Here is a 22,974-nt window from a genome sequence, read left to right as displayed (position 1 = left end):
AGAGAGGTCTCACGACTTGTCAAAATTCAGAACAGTGGTCGGATAAAATTTCTAAACATTTTCTGTGGAAGAAATATGGAAGATGACTGATACTCTGTAGTAAGTGGACCAAATACAATGACCAGCCTGCTAAATATCTGCACAGGAATGAACATGTTCTAAACTGACCTCCTGATTCTTCACTCTTTTGCCAAACTTGACCTGCCTATAGTTTTCCCCAACAGAAAAACTGGCAGTTACATCTTTTCAGCAGAGTTGGACAAAACCATAGAATCTTCTTTGATTGAATGCTTTCTTTTCCATTCCATGTGCACTCCAATAGCAAATCCTGTCAGACTTTATCTTCAATCTGTATCCAGACCTGGCCATGCTCAATGCTTCTGCTGTTACCATCCTATTTAAAGCTACCACCCTGAATTGTAGTAAAAGCTCCTTAAATACTTTCCATTCTTGAGTTGAAATCATCTATTTCCCACTTAGAAGATAGAGTGATGAATTGAAACTTAAGACAGATCATGTAAGTCCTCCCAAACTTGCCAGTGTTGCCCATCTCACTCAGAAAAGAAGCTAACGGGCCCCTGCAAGACCTGGTCTTCCACCAGCACGTGTATCTTTCTCATTCTCCCCAATATTTACTCCAAGCACTGCTGGCTTCCTTGCAGCTACTTCTCCATGACAAACATGCTCTTGCTTCAGGGTCATTGTCATTTCTTTTCCTTTTGCTTGCAACAAGTATCTAGGTGGCTTATTCCTTACTTCTTTCGGGTATCTGCTTAAATATCACTTAGAAGTGTATTTATTTAGCAATAAATAAACAAACAAACTTTGGCCACCATAATCCATGATGCTTTATATCTTACTTCACATTTTCTCATATTGTTTATTGTTTTAATGTATCTTGCATGATACTTGATGTTATTATATTTATTTTTCCATCTACCTCCAATCATTAAAATGTATGTAAGTTCCACAAAAAAATTAAGTTGCTATTTTGTTTCATTGCTTCATTGCTAACACCTAGAACTGTGCCTGGAAGATGAATCAGTGAATAACACATATAGCATTCTATAATTATGTATTATATTTAGAACATGTAGACCCAAATATATTTCTTAAAAAGACCTGGCCAGCCTAAAAGAGTTATCAAATGCTCAAATGGTAAAGACATCAATCTCCTTTTAGTGCCCTAACCTGAAGAAGATACGTTGGAGTCCTATAGAATACCAGAAGAGAAAATACCAGTGTAAAAGTCAAGAAAGTAAGAAAAAGGCATCTACTTTTACTAGTAAAACCCACATACTCTCTGTCTATAATGACAGTAGCTTGAGGAAGGGAAATTGAGTTCTTGTGAAGAACCCACGGATTGCTCCCATGCATTCTCAGGCTCAAATTGCTGTTTGTGAAGGAAAGAATTATTTTTCTTCCAAATCTCTGTAGGCAAGATTATTTTTAGACTTCTTGTAGCATATTTCTAGGAAACTCAATAGAAGCAGACATTTAAAAGGAAAAGAAAATGAGATGACATTATTTTTCCACAGGGACCATTAGCCTCCTGAGAAATTTAATATGAGTGGGAAATAAAGATAAAATGTTTCATCTGCAGATGAAATCTCTCAACTCTCCTAAATAAAAAAGCTTTAAAAAGTCAACAAAAATAATAAATCAAGCATAGAACAAATCAAGAACACAGGAGCAGAATTAGACTATTCAGGACAAGCCCATTGGGAATTATCAACAATCCAGATGTTCTTGGACATCTGCACTTACCAGTGTACTTAGGACTTGGTACTGGCCACTGAGTTTAGCTATATGGGAAATATTTTTGAGAATGAGAATCAGAGGTGAGACACTGATAAAATGCATCATTGACCCAGAAATTATTTTAATGAAAACAAAGTAACCTTCTGGTGCCTTTTTAATCATGATAGGTAGAATTCAACAAAAAAAAATATTGTCCCAAGATTCCCAGAAATGTTAATATTATGAGATATCAAGCCTATAGATATGATATATCATATTACAAAAGGACTTTGCAGGTGTGATTAAGGTTACTAATCAGTTGATCTTAATATAGGAAGTCATTCTAGATTATCTAGGTGAGCTGAATCCAATCAATATGTCCTTAAAAGCCGAGTTTTCTCTGGTTAGTGACAAAAAGAAGAAGTCAGAGAGATTTGAAGTACTAGGAGGATAGGAAGTGTCATTGCTGAGACAGAGGAGACCATGTGACAAAAATGCAGGAGGCCTCTGCAAGCTGAGAACAGATTCTCCCTGATAGTCAGCAAGGGAACAAAGACCTCAGTTTCAAAATCACAAAGAATTAGATTCAACCTAAAACGTGAGTGAGTGAATTCTTCCCCAGATTCTCAAGATAAGAACTCAGTCCAGCAGATACCCTAACTTGGTCTTTTGAGACCCTAAGCAGAAAACCAAGTGGAGCTCACCCTGATTTCTGGCCTATAAAAATATATGATAATTAAAGTGTGGTAATTTGTTATTTAAAAGGAAAATTGATAAAACTTAGAGAACCAAGTGAAGCATAAATAGATTTTTCAGAAATAGGTGCTTCCTAAATCCCAGTCTATTTTAAAACATTTTTAAATGAACCTTTTTTTTTTTGTCTAATTCTATCAAAGCATATCTGCATGTTTTGCTTAATATTTGTTGCTAGAATCTTTTCTCTACTGTCAGATCTTTTCTTGACCCTGACTACATGAAAAACATACAGAGAGTGAGAAGAATTCTATATTGGAGAGCATTTTGAGAAACAGTCCCAATTCCATATCTGTCACTCCTTTTTTTCTCCCTTTTCCCTCATAAACTATTTATTACTCTCAATTTGTTCTATAGAAACCTTCCTGCTTTTATTCTCTACAGTGAGAATAAGTGAGAAATCCCCATCCAAGCTGCCCTCCCTTAGAAAGGGAGGTCACTTTCTCACATTCCAGACCTAACCAATCTATAGAAAATACTTAGTACGTGTTGTCACTCTGCTTTTGCACCCATGCATTATGCCACTAAATCAATAAATTTATTGATTTTGGTATTTGGCATGTTTCTTGTTTTATCCAAGTGAGCTTCAGATTCTATCAATAGCACTTCAGGCATCTCCTAGCTCTATACACATGGCACACTAGATGATATTGACTTCACATTTTTTATCACTTCCTTCCACTACTGCCATCTTTCACTTTTCAGCATTAAAATCACACACACACACAAACAAACTCAACTTCCTAAAGTGAATAGGAAAATAATATAATTAAAATATGTCATTGTATGACTAATGTATTTTTAAAGAGAACTGCATCTAAGAGTAGAGATCTATTTTTGGAGAGATTATAGGTCATGTGACCAAAAAAAAAAAAAAAGTACACAGGAATATGAGGAAATGGCTTGGTGTAGCCATCCTAGGAATGTAAAAGAAAGCTTTCCAGTTACTGTCTATACCTCCATCTGTTTTAATAACAAGGGGAGGGAATAAATATAAATGATTGAGCTTTGTGTGTGGCATATTGGGCTTTTTTTTTCCCCCCTTTCTGTCATCAAGATCGGGTTCTAAGAAAGTAAATACACATGAATCTAATATGAGAGCCTAAGGGCAATTACTCTAAACTTAAATATTCAACCTTTAGTGCCATTTGCCATGCAGATGTTACCCCTCTTCTTTTATCCAAGAGTGGATCTAGGTGACTACTTTGCTAACAATGGTTATGTGGTGTGTTTCTTACTCTAGGGAGCTTATGTCAGTTTCCACCCCCCATAAATTTGGAAAATGCTACAGAGACCTCCTGCAGGAAAACAGTTGAACTGTACTTACCCAGAGAGAAAGATCCGGATGACTGCATAAAATATGTCTGGATCTACATAATCTGAAGGAGCAATCAAAATGTGAACTTTACTACAGGCGAAAAAAGCAATTGGTTACATGTGCATGGGCCCTGCTGAGCTCCTGGGGCTGCTTCTCTATCTGATCTGCGTGGAAACCTGGAATGAAAGCTACAAGCAAGAGGTGGATGGAATGTTCTCTTCTGTAATTGTCCTCATTGGCGCTTGCAGAACTTTTAAACTATTCCAAATGCTGCCCTTTTCCATTTGTGGTACTTCCCCTTTTTCTACTTAACCACAACAAAAAGAGAGGTCAAGGCCATCTTTTTAAAAATTAATAATTTAAACAGACATGATGTTTGAGAGAATATGGGAAGTGGAAAGGAGAAAGAATTACCACTCTCAAGGCTTTCACAAGAAAGGAAAACTAAAGCCATCTCTGCTCAAGTGGAGTTCTACATGGCCAACAAATGACAGAGGAGTGGAGAGTCCCTTGTCTGGCTGGGGGATTGCCACACCAGGTCAAATACAGATTCATTTAGCTCCACATTTAGCTTCATTCATTAAGCTGTGCAGCTATTTTGAGTCTAAGCCAATGCTTATGGGTAATTGCTTTCATTAAATAATAAAAATTATATATAAAGAAGCAAGTTTTCATATTGGTAACATTTCTTTTAATCAACTTTTGAGGATTGTTCTCTTTCTTCATCTAATGGGGTCCCTCTGTGACTAAGCATGCTCCTGTCTATCTCTCTTGGTTTCTAAGAGGGGGAAAACGCACATCTCTTTTTTATGATAACTAAATAGTGACATCTCTATACCATCAGTTTTTCTTTTGCTACCATCACACCTACTCTCTGGTCCTCCATCTCTTGTTTTTTTTCTAAAGTCCCATGACTTGGGTAACTAATGTCTTCCTTCAGCCTTAGGGTTTCCCAGTGCTCCTGAATGGTGTTATAGTTTCTCATTCTTCTGTGACAATACTCTCCTGGATTTTTTTCTGGGTGATATTTCTGGGTCTTACCCATTTGGTGCTCTTTGCCCCCCCCAAAAAAAAATATTAAGTATACATTTTTCAAAATCAATAATGACTAATTAATTTTCACCCAACTTACTATATTTAATGAGGAAAAAAATCAAATGATCATTTCAATAGATGTGAAATGATTTTGATGTAAAACATTTCAATGTGCATGAAAAAAATCCATTCATGGTAAAAAAAAAAAAAAAAAAAAAGTAAAATGAGTTAGCTAATTAGGAATAGTAGTACTCATCCTTGAATTGATAAAAGGAATCCATAAGAAGTCTTCAGTATACATTATACTTAATGTTAAAATATAAAAAAGTAAGTATTTTAAAATGTGAAACAAAACAAGGATCAGCATTTCCATTCAATACTGTATTGGGAGTCTTACCAAGAAGAATGAGAAACAAAATTAAACAGAAATAAAAGTTATAAGTATTGTAAATGAAGAAAAAAGAGAACATTATTCTCAAATGATTTCTCTATAGAAAACCCAAATAATCTCTACATAATTATCACAACAAATAAGAGTGTTTACCAAGGTGCTAGATTTAAGGTTAATGTTCAAAGGAGTGATATCATTATCACAGTGGGACTGTCTTTTGACAATGAATGCTGCTTTAGATAGTCACCCATAGACAAGAGAGCATTTGTGGAAGTCCAGTTCAGCAAAGCCCCAGCACACCACTACAGTAATAATAATAATAATAATAATAATAATTTGAGGATATTGAATGCACTAAAGGGAGTAAGAAGAACATTTCACTTTACCTACATCACGCTCCCCACAAGGAGACATAGCTCAGAACCAACAGAGAGCTTGTTGTCCCGCAAGAAAAAGTGAGAGCATTTGAGTGCCCAGCTTCCCCAGATACACGGAATGCATCCAGAGACCCACTTCTTTCTCACCATATCCAGAATACTAAGGGTGGGTGGGGAGATAAGGTGTAGCTGTGAGAGTGCCAGAGAGGGCTCTTGGAGGGCAGTACAGGGATGCAGATCTTACTGACCATCTCACAGACTCCCACAAGACACCCTCCCAGGAACTGATGGGAGTGCTGAGCTTGCAGATCCCCCAACTGGCCTCTGAGCTCCCTTGGTGTTCAAGGTGCCTTACCCACATGCCACACACCCTCATGTGGCCACTTCCTTGTGTGCATAGCTGAGGAAGGAAAGAGTGAGCCTTTGTGAAGAAAGAACAAAGTAGGAAGCGGCGTGCTCCCTGATTTCAAACTATAATACAAATCTATAGTAATCAAAACAACAAGGCCCAGCTGTCCTGGCTCAGTGTTTGAGCATCTGCCTATGAATAGGAGGTTATGGTTTGATTCCTGGTCAGGGTATATGTCTGGTTGAGGGCTTGAAACTCAGTGTGGGGCATGCAGGAGGCACCAGGTCAGTGATTCTCTCTCATCATCTATCTTTCTATCTCTCTCTCCCTCTCCCTCTCCCTTCCTCTCTTAAATCAATAAAAATATTTAAAAACAAACACAAAATATGGAGTTGGCATAAAAAGATACACAGATCAATAGAACAGGATTGAGAGCCCAGAAATAACTCTAACTGTCACACATATATGGACAATTTATATAGGGCAAAGAAATCAAGAACGTACCATAGAGAAAAGACAATCTCTTCAATAAATGGTGTTGGAAAACTGGATAGCTACACAGAAAAGAATGAAATTAGACCACTATCTTAAACCATACTCAAAAATTAACTCAAAATGGATTAAAGACTTGAATGCAATACCTGAAACCATAAAATTCATAGAAGAAAACAAAAGCAGGAGGTTTCTGACATAGGCCTTAGCAATATTTTAGTCTGAATTCAGAGGCAAGGGAAACAAAAGCAACAATTTAAAAAATGGGACTGCATCAAACTAAAAAGTTTCTGCACAAAAAGGCTACCTACTGAAAAGATATTTGCAAATCATGTGTCTCTTAAAGAGTTGCTATTCAAAATATATGAAGAACTCTTACAACTCAACAACAAAAAGCAAATATCCCATTTTAAAAAAGTCAGAGGATCTAAATAAATATTTTACAAAGAAGATATACATATGGCCAATGGCACAGGAAAAGATGTTTAATACTACTACTTATTAAAGAAATATGAATTAAAACATGATGAGATACATCACCTTACACCTGTTGGCACATTTCATTGTCAAAAATATAAGAAACAAGTTGTTAGAAAGGATGTGTAGAAAAAGGAAATCTGATACACTACTGGAAGGAATGTAAATTGGTACAGCCACTGTGGAAACAGTGTGGAGATTACTCAAACATTTAAGAATAGAACTGCCATGTGATCCAGCTATTCCATTTCTGGGTATTCATATAAAAAATAAAATCACTGATTTGAAAAGATATATGCACTACTATGTTCATGGCAGCATCCTATCTAATAAAGAGGGAATATGCTAATTAATTGCCACGCCCTCAAAGATGGCAGCGCCCACAGCCATAAGATAGTGGTGCCCTGTTCCCTCAACCCCACTGGGGCAGCAGGCACACAGGCAGGCCCGGTCTTACCGCATGCCTGCCTCCAGAGTCCCCCAATCCCCTTTGCACCCCCAGCCGCCCAAGGCTCAAGTAATCAGGGCCCACTGAGGCTTGCACTGACAACAGTGGCAACAGCAGAGGTGTGATAAAGCATCCCCCCCCCCCCCCCCCCGCTGATCTCTGGGTCACCTCCCATCCCTGAGGGCTCCCGGACTGTGAGAGGGCAGGCCAAGCTGAGGGACTGCCCCCCCTCCAGTGCATGAATTTTCATGCTTCAGGCCTCTAGTATATATATATATATATTACTCAACATAAAAATGAATGAAATCTTGCTATTTGCAACAACACGAGGGTATTAGAGGGTATTATGCTAACTGAATAAGTCAGATGAGGAAAGACAAGTACCATATGATTTCATACATATTAGAATCCAAACAAAACAAAACAAATGTACAAACAAAACCAAACAAACCCATAGAAACAGAGAACAGACTGGTGGTTAACAGAGGTTGAGGCTTAGGAGAAGTGGGTGAAGGGAATTGGTTGCATCGTGATTGTATATTAACCAGACTTTTGGTGCAGACCACTTTGTAGTATATACAGATGTGAAATTGTGATGTTATACATCTGAAACATGTGATGTTATGTACCAATTTTACTTAAAGAACAAAACACACACACACACACACACACACACACACACACACACACACACTATACTCTTTCAAGGTTCTTCTGATAGAGGAAGTTGAAGAGCTGTCTTGAAATTGAATGTAGTCATCTGAATAAAATGTAACTAACCACAGGACTGGTGAGCCACTGAATTAGCTACACCTATGAAACCTCATCTCTGCACTAAGGAGACTAGAGCAATCAATCTCTCCAGGATCCACTTGAGAAAAAAAGGCCAAAAGGGGCATAAGTGAGCATAAGGACACATTGCAGTATCCTGACATTGCTGGACGGAATGTACACAACCTTTGCTGTTGTTTTTTGCCTCACCCCCTCCTCCCAAACTTCATGCAAGATCTCAACATGCAAAGAAATATACGGCTACCGAAGAGAGCAAACTACCCTAACCACAATAGAATACTAAAAAAAGACAAAACCACAGAACATCTATGCAAATTGAGAGATCATTCTCCAATAGTTAAAAAAGCAAGGAGTTACCATAAAACAAAGCTAATACACTAGCTCCATCTAGTGGATGTTGCCCAGCCCTGCCCCGAGCAGAACCCTCTGCCTATAGCATCCCCATACCGTGCATTTGTCCTAAGGTTCTGGTGATGTCCTGAATGGAGAGTCTCAGCCGCTGCAGGGCTTGCAGCAGGGAGTCCTGGCTGGGTTGCAGCATGGCATTCATTGCTTCAACAAGTGCCTGGGGAGAAGGTTCATTCACTCAGTCTATTAGCATTCACGTAAGGCCCGCTGAGGTGGAGTGAGCTGAGAATCAGAGCTATGGAAATCAGGAAGGGCGCCCTTCTGACTGCTGGACTGTTTTCCAGTGCCCCCTTGAACTCAATTTGCTGTGAGATCTGCTGGAGAGGATAACTTTTCTGGGCATCTCCCATATAGATCCTTGGACATATTTTTCTAGATCTTTCCATTGATTGCTACTTGCTATAATGCTATCCTTTTTCTCCTTCCTTCTTGTGTATTTATCACAATGTCTGTCTGTATCTTGAATTAGAAGACCATCACCCCTGAGCTCTGTTTTGATAAAACCAGGCAGATTCTACAGAGCCCACAGAGCCCCCAGCTCCAGAGGCCTCTCTGTCCTGAAGCTTTTCTAGCAGTCTCTTATCTGAGCTATATTTTAAAGACCGATATTTCATTTTGTACCTTTCAATGGACTAAAAACATTGATGAGAAGTAAAGTAACTGTATAGTTTAACTTTTGAGAATGTTATAATACTTACACTGGGATTGGTGACGCAGTAAAGATTTAAAATATGCTCACCAGGGAAGGTGGTAAGGAAAGACATAAACCTAACTAATAATCTTCAGGCAAGGCATGGATTCTCTAGCTGATCACCTGCTGCTCCACTGTCTTTATATTTATATTTTAGAGAGGAAGGAGAGGGAGAGAGAGATAGAAGCATCGATGATGAGAGAGAATCATTGATTGGCTGCCTCCTGCATGCCCCTCACCGGGGATCCAGCCTGCAACCCTGGCATGTGGCCTGACCAGGAATCGAACTGGACTGTCTTTTTTTATATTATTTATTATTATCTTTATTGATTTTAGAGACAGAGGAAGGGAGAGGAATAGAAACATTAATTGGCTGCTTTTTATAGGCTCCCTAATGGGGATCCAGCCCACAACCAAGGCATGTGGCCCTAACATGAATCCCACCAATGGCTTCCTGATTCATGGGTCTATGCTCAACCACTGAGTCACACCACCTGGGCTCCACTGCCATTTGTCTTACTGAACTTGGCCTTTCTGTAAGCTGCCTGGACTCGGAAGGCTAGGTCATCTCAGTGATGGTTCTTTTCCTCTGAGCCTTTACATAGCTGTCCTCATTACCACAAATATGTCTGTGTATCTGTTTGCCTTTGTCTGTCACTCTCTCTCTCTCTCTCTCTCTCTCTCTCTCTCTCTCTCTCTGCTTAACTCTGTATATAGCTCAGGTTTTAACTTTAGTTATCATTTCCCCTGGGAAGTTTTGCCTGACCCTTCAGGTCTGAATGTTGAATGGACAAATGATCAATGCCATGTTTTATAAGATTTGGGAGACGCGAGTATCAATATGGGCTAGACGCTAGAGCATGACCTCTTCCCTCAGATATAAAACAGCAGGTCAAGGCCTATGCTCATCTATATTGATTAATTCATGGAAGTAAAGCTCAGACTGATTTCTCATCGAGGAAAACAAAACAAAACAAAAAGAAAGTGCTGTGGGTGAAGGATACCTTAATCCCAGGTACGGCTGCTTTCTCTACCAAAACAGTCACCAGTATAAAACCACGCAGGCTTTCTCCCCCAGGCAATGAGAAAATGGTGTCCAAGTTCCTTGGGAAGGAGATGACCATATGGTTAGAGAGACGTGGACACCATGAGTGTGCACAGCCCCAGGTCCCCTCAGAGTTAGACAACTGTAAGCACAGGGCGGAATCGGTGAACACTTCTCTCTACAGGAAAGCCCCAAGGATGAGCATCTCCCTTCAGCAACATTCAGGAAGGGAAGTGAACGGATCTTCTATTCAAGTCCAAGTTCACCTGCTCTGAGGACTCTCAGTCTCCAGCATGGCCCTGATGGCCCCAGCTCATCTCCCCCAATGGAACAGCTGAAGCCTGAGTGGCCAGGTCATTCTGATTCTTCTCAGGACCAATCTATGGCCCATCACACCATTCCTGTCAGGAGCACGGAGTCTTAGAGCTACAGTGACCACAGGCAACAGCCAATCCTTTGCTCCTTGTTTTGGTTGTTGTTGTTGTTTTTGTAGATATGGCCCAAAGAAGCAAACACCTTGCTCAAGGTCACATTGCTGGTTAGTCACAGGACCAGGTGGGGAATAGTTTCATAACTCACGCTAGTGATCCTTCTAATCAATAATTTTTGTGCTGCTTTGTAGAATAGGGTGAGATCTAGAAGACTGTGCTGAAGAACCACTTTCAAATGACCTGTGACCATATGGATTCAAATATCCCAGATACAGAGCCAATCTACAAAATTTAAAAACTTTGCTCCATAAATCACTCCTGCTTCTAATAGTTTAAGCATGAGAAGAAAGGAAAACAAACACAAAATAAAACAGTCAAGAATAACATTGTTCCAGCAGTTACATTAGTGTAAGAAAGGGTGTCTTCACCCCTTCATCCTTCAATTTCCTGAGCTACAGCTTTTATACCAGACCCCTTTATTGAACTAAGGTTTGGTGATGGGAGGGGCAATGTCAATCAAGTTAGAAGCCAATTCTGCTCTCCAAAGAAAGAATAGCCTAAGGATGTCTGGGCCAGACCTGCCTCAAGAGTTGCAATCCAGGTGACATAATATTACAAAGGAATTCTTCTGTAGCTGTGGCAACTACTGCCTGTAATTTGCCCTTCATAAAAGTTATGGTGAAATGAGAGATCTTTTCCAAATCATTAAAGACCTAGAGGACTGGTGCACAAAATTTGTGCACGAGGGGAAGATGGGGGGGCCCTCAGCCCAGCCTGCACCCTCTCCAATCTAGGACCCCTTGGGGGATGTCCGACTGCTGGTTTAGACCCGATCCCTGGGCCTAAACCAGCAGTCAGACATCCCTTGCACAATCCTAGACCACTAGCTGGCTCCTAATGGCTCACCTGCCTGCCTGCCTGGTCGCTACTAACTGCCCCCCCCCCCCTGCTGGCCTGGTCACCCCTAACTGTCCCACACTGTCATCAAGGTTGCCTCCATCTGCCCCCTCCCAGCCTTCCTGGTTACCCCTAACTGCCCCCCCCCCTGCCATTCTGGTCAACCCTAACTGCCCCCCACTGATGGCCTAATTGCCCCCAACTGCCCTTGCCACTGGCCTAGTTGCCCCTCACTTCCCCTCCTCCCCGTCAGACTAATTGCCCCAACTTAACCCCTTGTCGGCTTAGTCACCCCCAACCACCCCTCCCTGACTGCCTGGTCACCCCTAACTGCCCCCAGCTGCTGGCCTTATTGCCCCTGAACTGCTCCCTCTGCTGGCCTGGTAGTCCCTAACTGCCCACCCCACTGGCCTGGTTGCCCCTAACTGGCCCTTGCCGGCCTGGTCAACTCTTACTCCCCCTCCCCCCTTTTGCTGGCCTGGTCACACCCAACTGCTCCCTTCTGCCAGCCTGGTCATCCCTAACCCTCCCCCCTCCCCCCCCCCCCCCCCACACACACACACACCAGCCTGAATGCCCTCAACTGCCTCCCCCTGCTGGCCTGGTCGTCCCTCACAGCCCGCCCCCCCCCCCCCCCCCCCCCCCGACCTGGTTGCCCCATTCAGACTGCTTGTTCAGTCATTAGGTCGTCTCTCACTAACCCCCCTGCCAGCCTGGTTGTAGGCAGCCATCTTGTGAGGGTTAATTTGGATATTATCTCTTTATTATATAGGATTGGTTAAGTTTTTTCCTTGCATTGCACTTTAATTGCTTTGTTATGTACAGATTGGAAAAATCCAGTTAAAAAAATTAATCCTAAAATTTTTACATATAAGAGGCAACCATTGATAAATTCTGGCCCCTTTCCTTTTAGCCTTATTTTTGCATGCATTTGTATATAGCTTGTATACTATACATACAATTTGATATGCTTCTTTCTTGTTTTGCTTCTTTCTTGTTTGTAATCTTTTATTTTTTTTAATTTTAATTTCTTAATTGATTATGGTGTTACATATGTGTCCTTATTCCCCCATTTGCTGTAATCTTTTAAAGTTAGCATGAATTCTCAAGTGATTGAAAGATTTCTGAGAACTTACCTGATGTCCAGGGGCCTCGTAAAATTTCAGTTATTGACAATCACAAACAACAAAAGAAAATAAAAGAATAAATCAGTTTGTAAACAGACATCCTTCTAGGGACACATGTATACAGGCATGCACTCACACCCACATAGGCTATGACTAGACAACAAAAAGCAAGCCAAATCTCAACTCTTGTATCAGCCCCAGAACATTTAACTTGTAGTAGTATGATAAATCATCTTGCTCCTTTTATATTTTTGCAATTATCACAAACCTAATTTTTGTTGTAAATATGCTATTTCAACTCACCTTTTAATATCTACTTTAGACCAAGTTCCAACCTCTCACCAAGCTTTTTCCTTGTTTTTAAAGTCTGCAATAATGTAATTTCTTTGAAATTCTGAAAGGTTTACTGCTTGTGTCACTCTGACATTTGTCATATACTGTTTTGTTTCATTATTTAACCACTTAAATAGCTGTACTTTGCTTTCATTTCTTCACTGTACTTTGTGTTGTGTGAGGCATATTAAGAGAGACACCAAAAAATAATTTCAAAAAAAACAAAGACTAAATCTGGGATTGTTTCTGCCTCTCTGGAATTAAACTAGCCTTGCATTCTCATCCACTGAGAAATTAGCTTTTTGTTGTTGTTTTCTTGACTTTAACATCTGGGTCAAGTCACCTTTTCCTCTTTAACTTTCCCCACTCCTCTCTTTCTCTTTCAATCAGAGATTCTGTTTATTATTAAATATTTAATGTCTTGAACAGAATAATTTCCTCACATCCATTTATTTTTTTCTTTCTGTCCAAATTCTGAGGCAGATTCAATACCTTCCCATGGGAATATTGGTCACCAATTTTTGTTATTAAAGCAGAACTTGTCAAAGATTATAATTAATAATTGTAGAAAAATTCCAAGGCTCAGAAGTCCTTACACAGATAAGATGGCACACATAAATTAGTCTTAAGAGCTATGTTTTTTATTAAGCTACTAGTGTCCCAGTGCATGGATTCATGCACATTGAAATAAAATTAATTAGGAGAAATGTTCATGAGGTGATTACATTACTGCAAAACATTATATGTCAAACTAGTACATATAATTTTTGCACGGGGGGCGGGGAGGAGGTTAGCATTTAATTTTAGCATTATAAAATTAAAACATACATGCAATTGGCGCCAGCAAGAGCTTTATATGAATCGTGCATGTGCAAGTCAATGTTTATTTTTAAATTGCAAATGCACGTCATATATGCCAGCTGGTCGGTCAGTCGGTCGGTTGGATGGATGGACAGTTGGTCACTTAGCCATATATATATATTCTTTATTTAATCATTTAAAAATATTTTAATTGATTTTTAGAGAGAGAGAGAGGTAGATATATCCATTTGTTGTTACACTATTTATGCATTAATTGATTCAAAGATCAAACCTGCAACCTGGGAATATTAAAATGATGCTCTAATCAACTGAGCTAATTAAGGGCCTATACACACTTAATTCTTTAAAAAAGATTCCCATAATCTCTGGCAATCCTATATTTACCCACACCCTTATACTAAGGAAGTCTTCCTCACATCTAACTTAAATGTCCCTTTAGCTATTTTCATAAGTCACAAAAGTGCTGTTTCTTGCATCTATGGCTGAAATAAATTTGGCTGTAAAGATAAATTCAAAGGGAAACTTATTTATATAACCATGGACACAGACAATAGTGTGGTGAAGACCTAGGGTGGGTGTTGGGAACAGAATAGAAGGGGTCAATGGGAAAAAAGGGGGCATAAGTAATACTTTCAACAATAAATATTTTTTTAAATGTTTCACCACTTCCACCCCATTCTATTTATTGAAATTTCTTGTTTTTAAAAACCTCTTCAAGTTTTCTTTAGATAAATGCCAATATTCTCAACCTAAACTGTTGAAAGAATGATGCTAGTTAGTAGGGATAGCATTATTAATCAAATAAATATGTTTTAATTAATCTCAGAGAGTAAGGGAGAGATATATAGAGTTAGAACATGAGAGAGGATCACTGTTCCACTGCCTCCTGTGATCAAGCCCTCAACCCAGGCATATGCCTTGACCAGGAATCAAACCATGTCCTCTTGGTCCATAGGTCAATGCTCAACCTCTGAGCGACGCTGGCTGGGCAATCAAATTTTCAATCTGACATACCTAGAGTACCTACTCTCAATTCATACATAATCATTCATTTGTAATCTCTATATAAAGAGCATTTACTGCATTCCTGGTCCTAACTTGACTTGAATGGAGGACATGTTAGGGAATGATTGAAACCTAAATATGCAGGAGCTTTAAGGTTAGATTGAGAACTGCAAATTTGATATGGAAGCAAACAAATAAAAGTGGTCTGCACCAATGCAGTCAATGAGGGTTGAGAGAAAATTTCTGGGAACCTGTGGTTTTTGAACATGTATTCAAGTCCATTTCTTTTTTGCAACCATTTGGCAGACAATAAATATGAACACCTTTAATCACAAAATAGCTGAACAAACCTGGAGCTTCCTAGCAGGTCACAAGACTGTCCATTACTCTGTTTCCATCTGTTCAAGTCCAAAGCTCTTCCCTTTTCTTACCTTTCAGAATTCCTTGTAGTCCAATTTGTCAACACCAAATCTGCATGGACCAGGATAGGTGGGAGTCCCAAGTCCCTGGAGACTTCCACAAAGGGAAGGGCAAGGTTTCTTGGCAGAACCTATCAGATATAAATCCCGACAATGAGCACATCCTAGAAAGAGTGAAGCAGGGGAAAGAAAAACTTGTTTCTGCCTTTGTTTTTCCCTATAACATTTATAAATAAACTTGGGATAGAATTGTTTCTTAGGTAGAAGCAACACAGAGCTTTAAATAGTGATAAAATGCAAACGCAGGTCAGCTTCCCTCAAGAGGCAGGAGATGAGGAGGACAGTGCAGAAGAGAGGTGTCTACTTAACTGAAAGTCAGAGAAGATACCAAAAAAAAATAAGCTATAGGATTTGAGGTTGGAGAGTAGGGGGCTCACAGGCCCTGGAAATACATGGAGCCTCCTCGAAGCTGGAGACTCCATCACCTGTCACCCTTCTCTACCCCTTCCCTGATGTAGTATTATGGTTTGGAGAACAGGCGAGGGAGGAAAACCTAATTGCAATGTTCTTTTGTGGGCCTAGATATCAAACTTTCTAACAATAGACATATATTTTCATAGAAGTTATATCTACTGACATTTATTTGACTTTTATTAATATTTATTTTAATATTAAATTATTCCTGGGCCATAGGTTTTGTCTCCCATTTCTTCTGGGATGTGCTTTTGTTTGTGCAGTCTCCTCCTCTGGTTTAGAAACAATCTGCTCTTGTTCAATAAGAATCCTTCCCATGTGGCAGGGAGAGCTGGTATGGAGGCCCATCACTCACTAGCTCTGTGGGTTCTGCGCTGCATCTTGGGAACTCTGTTCCTCTAGATTTTCTCAATGACCAGAGAACTGCTGGAAAACAAATCAGTTTCACTAAAAAGAGATCTTGGCAGGAAGCCAGGAAGGCTGGTCAACAACCGTAATTGCTCTAACCCCTCCCCCTTTAGTTGAGACATTGTTAGCTGAAGCAGCCTCCACCTTTTGTCCGGTGTAAGTTTCTGTTATTTCCTGCCTAAGGGCTACATGTAAATTTCTGTTTATATTGTCTAAGATGTTTTCCCCAAAGCCTTAATAAAAGGGGATGGCAGGGCCAGAGCAGTGAATAGTTCTCCCACTAGAGGTGGACTACCGCCTGGCCCCCCATATTGCCAAATTGTATTTCTTCAAGTCTCAAGAGTCTTTTCATTTGTGTGCGGCCCTTCTCCAGAACCTGAACCCTGAATTGGAACTCTTTCCCCGTGGGTCTTTTCATGAAGAGATTCCTATAGAGAACCTACATCTACACCCTTAAATTCAGCAGTTAGCCACAGACCCTGCTTTTAGCCCCACTGTGTGGCTGAGCACACCTGCCAACTCCACCATTGTAAGGATGGAATGGTACACATTGCTTCTGAAAGTGATAGCTACTTGGTGGCTTTCAGATATGCATACCCTTGATGGCCTGGGCAGTTTCACGAGTGTTCTTGAAGTGAACATGAAGATTTGAATCTCTTGATTGGACTTTGTGGAATTTTCTGGGCCAAGTGAACAGCAAACCATTTTCAGAGGTCACCTCAGGCTACCGCTTATGGGAAGAGTTATACTGACACTTTAAAAATCTGGAGCAACCCTCATTGGTTTGGCCCAATGGATAGAGCATTGGCCTGTGGACTGAAGGGTACCAGGTTTTATTCTGGTCAAGGGCAAATGCCAGGGTTGCAGGCTCAATCCCCAACAGGGGGCATGCAGGAGGCAGCCTATCGATTTTTCTCTATCTCTCTCTTCCATCTCCCTTTGTCTCTGAAATCAATAAAAAATATATGTTTAAAAAATCTAAAGCAGCTCTATACTTTTGTCACTTTCCTTTTATTATTATTATTATTATTATTATTATTATTATTATTACTATTATTCTCATAGGGAGTCTCAGGCACTTACTTGAAAGATAAGAGGTAGATTAACCAGGCAAACAAAACAAAACAGGTGTGGGCCATTCCCTTGACCATGGAATGCTAGAACATGAGCAGCTCCCTGATTTCTGGAAAAGATGTATTTATATAAAATGAAAGGCAGTCATCTTTCATACTATAATTAATGAAGCTTGGAGATTTCATGTCTCAAGTTTTGGGCCGAAACTGTAAAATGTTATGCAAAGACTCATAAGAGACTTACATGAATTATTAAGAGTCAAACCAATAATTGTTAGAGAACAAGCAGTTGTGTTGTAAATGTCAATGTGTGCCTCTTGAGGAAGGAGTTGACATTAATGAAATTGGACAGTGTGGAGTTTGGCCTTGGATTTTCCAGAAACTGGCCATCTGACCTTGGACTTTTATAGTCCTTAGCTGTCTGTAAAGTGGACACAGCTTAGATCTATCTACCTTATGGGACTGTGAAAATTGACCAAGACAATTGATGTATTAGCAGTACAAAATGCTGTCAAATGTGAGCTATCAGTAAGTTTTTCATGAGATTTCAAACTTGCTTTCAAATGCAACTTTTCAAACATTCTTAAAAATGGGTGACAGAAAAAAAAAATAGATTCAAAATGCAATAAAAGGGGTACCAGTTCTAAAAGGAAAAAAAAATTAACCTCTCAGTCAGGAGGAAGACATTTTTCATTTGAATGGGCTCTTGGCTCTTTCTTCAACTGACACCCAAAGAAAAGAGCAAGAAAGAACCCATTTTCCAGAAAAACACTGTGGCACCAAGCAGACAGCATGTCCTAGGTACAGCAGTCCTGCCCATGAGCAGTCAGGCATCAATGTATCCCTTACCTCTGCAGGCTGTGCCTCTCCTTCCTGCCAGACATAGCCCATGGTAATTAAGCTCAGGACCAGGTGAGCCAGGCGCTGTTCCCTGTAACTCTTGAGAAACTGGCAGTTCAGGAGGGGCATCTGTTCAAGAGAAGTTCCAGAGATGATCAGTTGCAGGGGATGGGATGAGCACAGGGGTTCTGGGGCTTGAAGGGTTCTTTGGGTACAAGGGAAGGGTTCTATTTCAGTGCATGAACCATACACACCCATTTCTTCCTGATCCTAGGACTCAGCAGGATAAGAGGAGGTAGTCCAAATGATATTATTCTGCAAGTACCTAACAGCCCCACCCAATTCTCTAAATTGTGTCGGACACTGGTCTCCATCACTGAGGTGGCCGCTTGGTTACCTAAAATAATTAAATTGACTAGATCATTTATTATATGCGAGTCCTCAATGGCAACTTTTTGAAAAAATAGATTTTAATTGATTTTAGAGAGAGAAAAGAAGAGGGAGAGAGAGAAAGAGAAAAATTGATCAACTGCATCCATTACACACTCCTAATTGGGACCAAACCTGAAATCTGGGCATGTTCCTTGACCTGGAATTAACCCTCAACCTTTTGGTGTACGGGATGATGCTCAACCAACTCAGCCACACTGGCCAGGCCTTCAGTAGCAGCTTTTACAATCACATCATTTAAAAAACAAAGCACCTCTGCTAAGCGTAGCACAGACTGATGAATCTCAGAGGGAAGGGGAGGGCAGTCAGGCAGAGAATAACCAAATAATTTAAAATCCATATATGCATGATCCATGGACACAAGCAACAGTATGGTGAAGATCTCAGGTGGGGCGGGAATTGGGCAGAGGAGGGGAGGGCAACATAGGAAAAATGGGGGATACTTGTAATACTCTCAATAGTAACTTAAAAAAAAAAAATGCTGAAAATATTTTATTTTAAGTGGAAGGAACAGCCCTCCTTTTGACCAAGTCTTACATTTTATTAGCAAAACTTCTTTTATCACTGAGAGAATGAATTGTTTATCTGATTGTCATTCCTATGTAATTTATAGGATATTCAAATAATAAGGTCTTATCTTATTACTTATTCAAATAATTGGGTTGTATCTTTCCCAAATACAAGCTTAAATCATAAAAATAATAATAATAATAATGAATAAAAGCACATCTGCTTACTTGCTATCTAGCCCTAAAACAGCCCTGGGCTGTGGGCGGTAAGGTTTTCCCAGGCCTGTTGAGCTGATTGACCTATGTCTGTTGCTCCTGGGGTGACACCAAGGCTATTTGCCTGCTTAATCAGATGTCAGTTCCTGTTTGCTCTCCCTTTCCTTGCTGAGATCTAACCAGCTGTGTATCCTAACAAAAAGAGGCCCTATGGACTTAGGAATCTGGCCAAATTCCTAGAGGGGGGAGCTAACCTGGACCAAATGGTTGTCCAGCCCTTGTTTCGACACTCTCGGTGACCCTAGCTAGGTCTCTGAACCTCTCCAGGCCCGTTTCCTTCCCGTGTCCAGGCCGTGTCCTCATTGAAGGCAACACCCTGTGCAGAAGTTAGTCATCACTGACAGCAATACCCAAACAGATACGGTTAGCTTATTATTAATAGTTTTGCCTGGGCCGCCCCCCCTGCCTTGGCTGACTCCAAGGACCCTGAGCTCCACTTCCAGGCACAGCGCCCTCAGCTTGCCTCCTTCTTCCATCACCTCCCCAGCCCTAGACACAGCCTACCTAGATCTTCTCTGGTGCCCCTCTCTGGTCTGAAGAAACCCTCGAAGGAGCAGCGGTGGGTGTCTAGGGTTTCCTTTCAAGCTACAGACACCACCAAGTGAGCTGGGACCCACCCAAGCCCAGGGGCAGCTCAGGCTTGGGACTGTCCTACGGAATCCTTCTCTCTTCATCCACTAGGGGGCAGCCTTTCCTAACTTGTCTGCGTGTTTCCTTCACTTATAAACTGGCTCTGAGATAAAATTGCCTACTTAAGTGTGTGTGTGTGTGTGTGTGTGTGTGTGTGTGTGTGTGTGTGTGTGTAGGATGGGGGGAGTGGGGTGCTGAGATGTTGCATTTCAACTGGAACCTGCCTGAGAATTATAGCAGCATTTATTTATTAAGTATTTATTCTAAAACTCTTATTAAAGAGCATTTAAGGCACAATGCTAAAAAGTTCTCATGCAGGGTGGTTTCCTTCCCCCAAACCCACAAAGTCAGAGAGGATAAGGTATTTGACAGAGCCTGGGGGCACCGAGCCAGGGTGCAATTTCCCTCCTGACCTCAGCCCTACTCTCTTATGTTAAGTACTGTCTCCATAAATAGGAAAGCCACATGTGCAATTGTGATTTTTCTAGAAGCCACATTTTGAAAGTAGAAAAAAAGAATAAGGTGAAATTTTATTAAAAATATATTTATTTTTGTCTAAGTCAATATATTTACAATATTATAAATGCAATATCAATAGAGAAATAATAAGCTATTTAATAGTCTCTTTTTTTCTAGTAAGTCTTCAATATCCAGTATTTTACATCTTAATTTGTTTTAGCCACATTTTAGTTCTGTTTCTTGGGCAAACCCTGACCAATACACCTCATCACCCTCACCTCCTAATCACATTGGAAGTTAGGAGTTTTGAAATATGAATTTGGGAACAACACAAACATTTAGTCCATTGTACTCAGTATAACTCTTCCCCTGGTGAGGTACATCTTGGTTGTTTCCAGTTTGGGTGATTATGAATAAAATTGTTATAAATATTTACACACAAGGTTTTCCATGAACATAAGTTTTCAGTTTAGTTGGCTAAATACTTGGGAGTGGGATTATTGGGTCAGGCGATAAATCTGTGTTTAACTTTATAAGAATCTGCCAGCTATCTTCCAAGTAGTATGTACCATTTTGAATTCCCACCAGCAACATGAATGAGAGTCTCTTTCAGTACATAGCCTCAGTAGTAGTTGGTATTTCCAGGTATTTTTTTAATTATAGCAATTAAAATAGATATTAAATTGTCTTTTAATACTATTGTAAATAGCCCCATGTTATTCTGTAAGTAACCAAGGTTTTTTTATTTCACGATTAAAATTTGCAAATTTTCCTTTATAATCTAGAAAATAAGAAATTTCACCAGGATGTCTGGGTGCCCACCTACCCCCATTGTCTTTCTAATAGAATTAATTAATTGAGATTTAAAAAATTTTTATTCTTATATGCTTAAAACTTTCCTTTTCCCCCACCTACACTACTTTGTTTGTGAGAGCTCTATTTTATGACATTTGAATTATTCATTTCTCTTTTTCACATAGTTTTATTTTTCTGATATGGGTATTTCTTTTATTTTTGCTCTATGCTTTTACAAATTTTCAAGGAATTCCCTAAATTACCTTTTTTCCCCTAATTTATTTGGGTTTTTACTAGTGTTTTTGTTTGTTTCTTCCTTTGTTTTCCAACAATTTCTTTTATGTAGCAACTTCACTTATTTTTATGAAGCAAATAATTACTTAGACATCAATTGATTTTTAATTAATGATTTCAAATTAATTACATTAAAATTTAAAAGCATTGATCTCATATTTTGTTTTGGATTAGAAATCACTGGCTCTAAATGTCCAGTTTCTTCCTCCTGCTCTTTGACTTCCTCATTCTCTGCATATCTTTTGATAATTTGAGCTTATTTATTTGTGTTCAGGAATGGAGGTGAGTTTTATTATGATTAGTAGCTGATATAGCTTCCCTAATAATGTTTCCAGTGCCCTAGCTTCTTGTGAACAAGTCAGTTGACTGTAGTGTTTTATGGAAGGAAGGTGGAGGAGGGCAAATTTCCCTGGAAAAAGATTATTTATTACTATTATTATTATTATTATTATTATTATTATTACTAGTAGCCCAGTGCATGAAATTTGTGCACGGGGACGGAGTTGTCCTTTAGTCTGACCTGCACCCTCTCTAATCTGGGATCCCTTGTAGGATGTCCGACTGCCAGCAGCTGCACATCCCTCTCACAGTTTGCGACTGCTGGCTCCTAACTGCTCACCTGCCTGCCTGCCTGATTGTCCCTAACTGCTTCTACCTGCCTGCCTGATTGCTCCCTAACCACTTCCCAGCATATTGATGCCTAACTGCTCCCCTGCTGGCCCTATCACCCTCAACTGTCCTCCCCTACTGGCCTGATGGCCCCCCAACTGTCCTCCCCTGATGGCACAATTGCCCACAATTGCCCTCTTCTGCTGCCACCTGCCTCCTCTGCTGGGACTGGCCTCCTTGTGCCATGTGGAGCCATGAGACCCCTAGGCTGCCAGGCCCCACTTCTACTGTGCGTGTGGCCATCTTGTGGAGGCCATCTTGTGATGACATTGCATATGAGGACCACGTAGGCTTTTATTAGTATAGATTATTATTTGTAACCAAGATACAGATTTCTAAGAACAAGTGGTTGTCCTTAAATTACTGTGAGATCCAAACAGGAAATTCACTTATTATGTTGTCTGTGCTAAGTAAAGGACACAAGAGGACAAATATTTGAGTATGTAGCTTCATGTGTGGTCCTAGAAACCGTTATATTTGCTTCGCATAACTGATTTCCAAATTATTTAGTCTCAGCCTATGGCGGTAAAGTCTTTAAAATGGTCTTATCTTGTTAGATGTTTTGTGAGTAATTAGAAGAGTGTCTCCAACAGCTGCCTTAACAAATGCACATAAAATGGGAAGCTAGCCGAAGCCGGGGAGTCAGTGGTAGAGCATCGGTCTGCAGACTGAAGGGTCCCAGGTTCAATTCCGGTCAAGGGCATGTACCTTGGTTGCGGGCACATCGACGTTTCTAGCGCTTTTTCT

At 40.1% G+C, this 22,974-nt stretch overlaps 1 protein-coding gene across 1 annotated transcript in view; it reads right to left on the bottom strand.

Annotated features, from left to right (window-relative positions):
* The window catches only part of IDO2 (indoleamine 2,3-dioxygenase 2), a 52,417-nt gene that overhangs the window by 5,603 nt on the left and 23,840 nt on the right, over positions 1 to 22,974 (bottom strand). Inside the window, exons 3-8 of the mRNA XM_084879766.1 lie at positions 18,155 to 18,274; positions 15,363 to 15,481; positions 12,781 to 12,795; positions 10,276 to 10,375; positions 8,620 to 8,737; positions 3,821 to 3,872 (exon numbers count right to left, since the gene is read on the bottom strand). Coding sequence (XP_084735892.1) covers positions 3,821 to 3,872; positions 8,620 to 8,737; positions 10,276 to 10,375; positions 12,781 to 12,795; positions 15,363 to 15,481; positions 18,155 to 18,274 — 524 coding nt within the window. The remainder of the gene's footprint in view (positions 1 to 3,820; positions 3,873 to 8,619; positions 8,738 to 10,275; positions 10,376 to 12,780; positions 12,796 to 15,362; positions 15,482 to 18,154; positions 18,275 to 22,974) is intronic.

Source organism: Pipistrellus hanaki (assembly GCF_964339955.1).
Source record: "Pipistrellus hanaki genome assembly, chromosome: 3".
NCBI classification, from domain to species: Eukaryota; Metazoa; Chordata; class Mammalia; order Chiroptera; family Vespertilionidae; genus Pipistrellus; species Pipistrellus hanaki.
The sequence above is the reverse complement of the archived record's forward strand: the minus strand, read 5'-3'. Positions and strand labels throughout refer to the sequence as shown.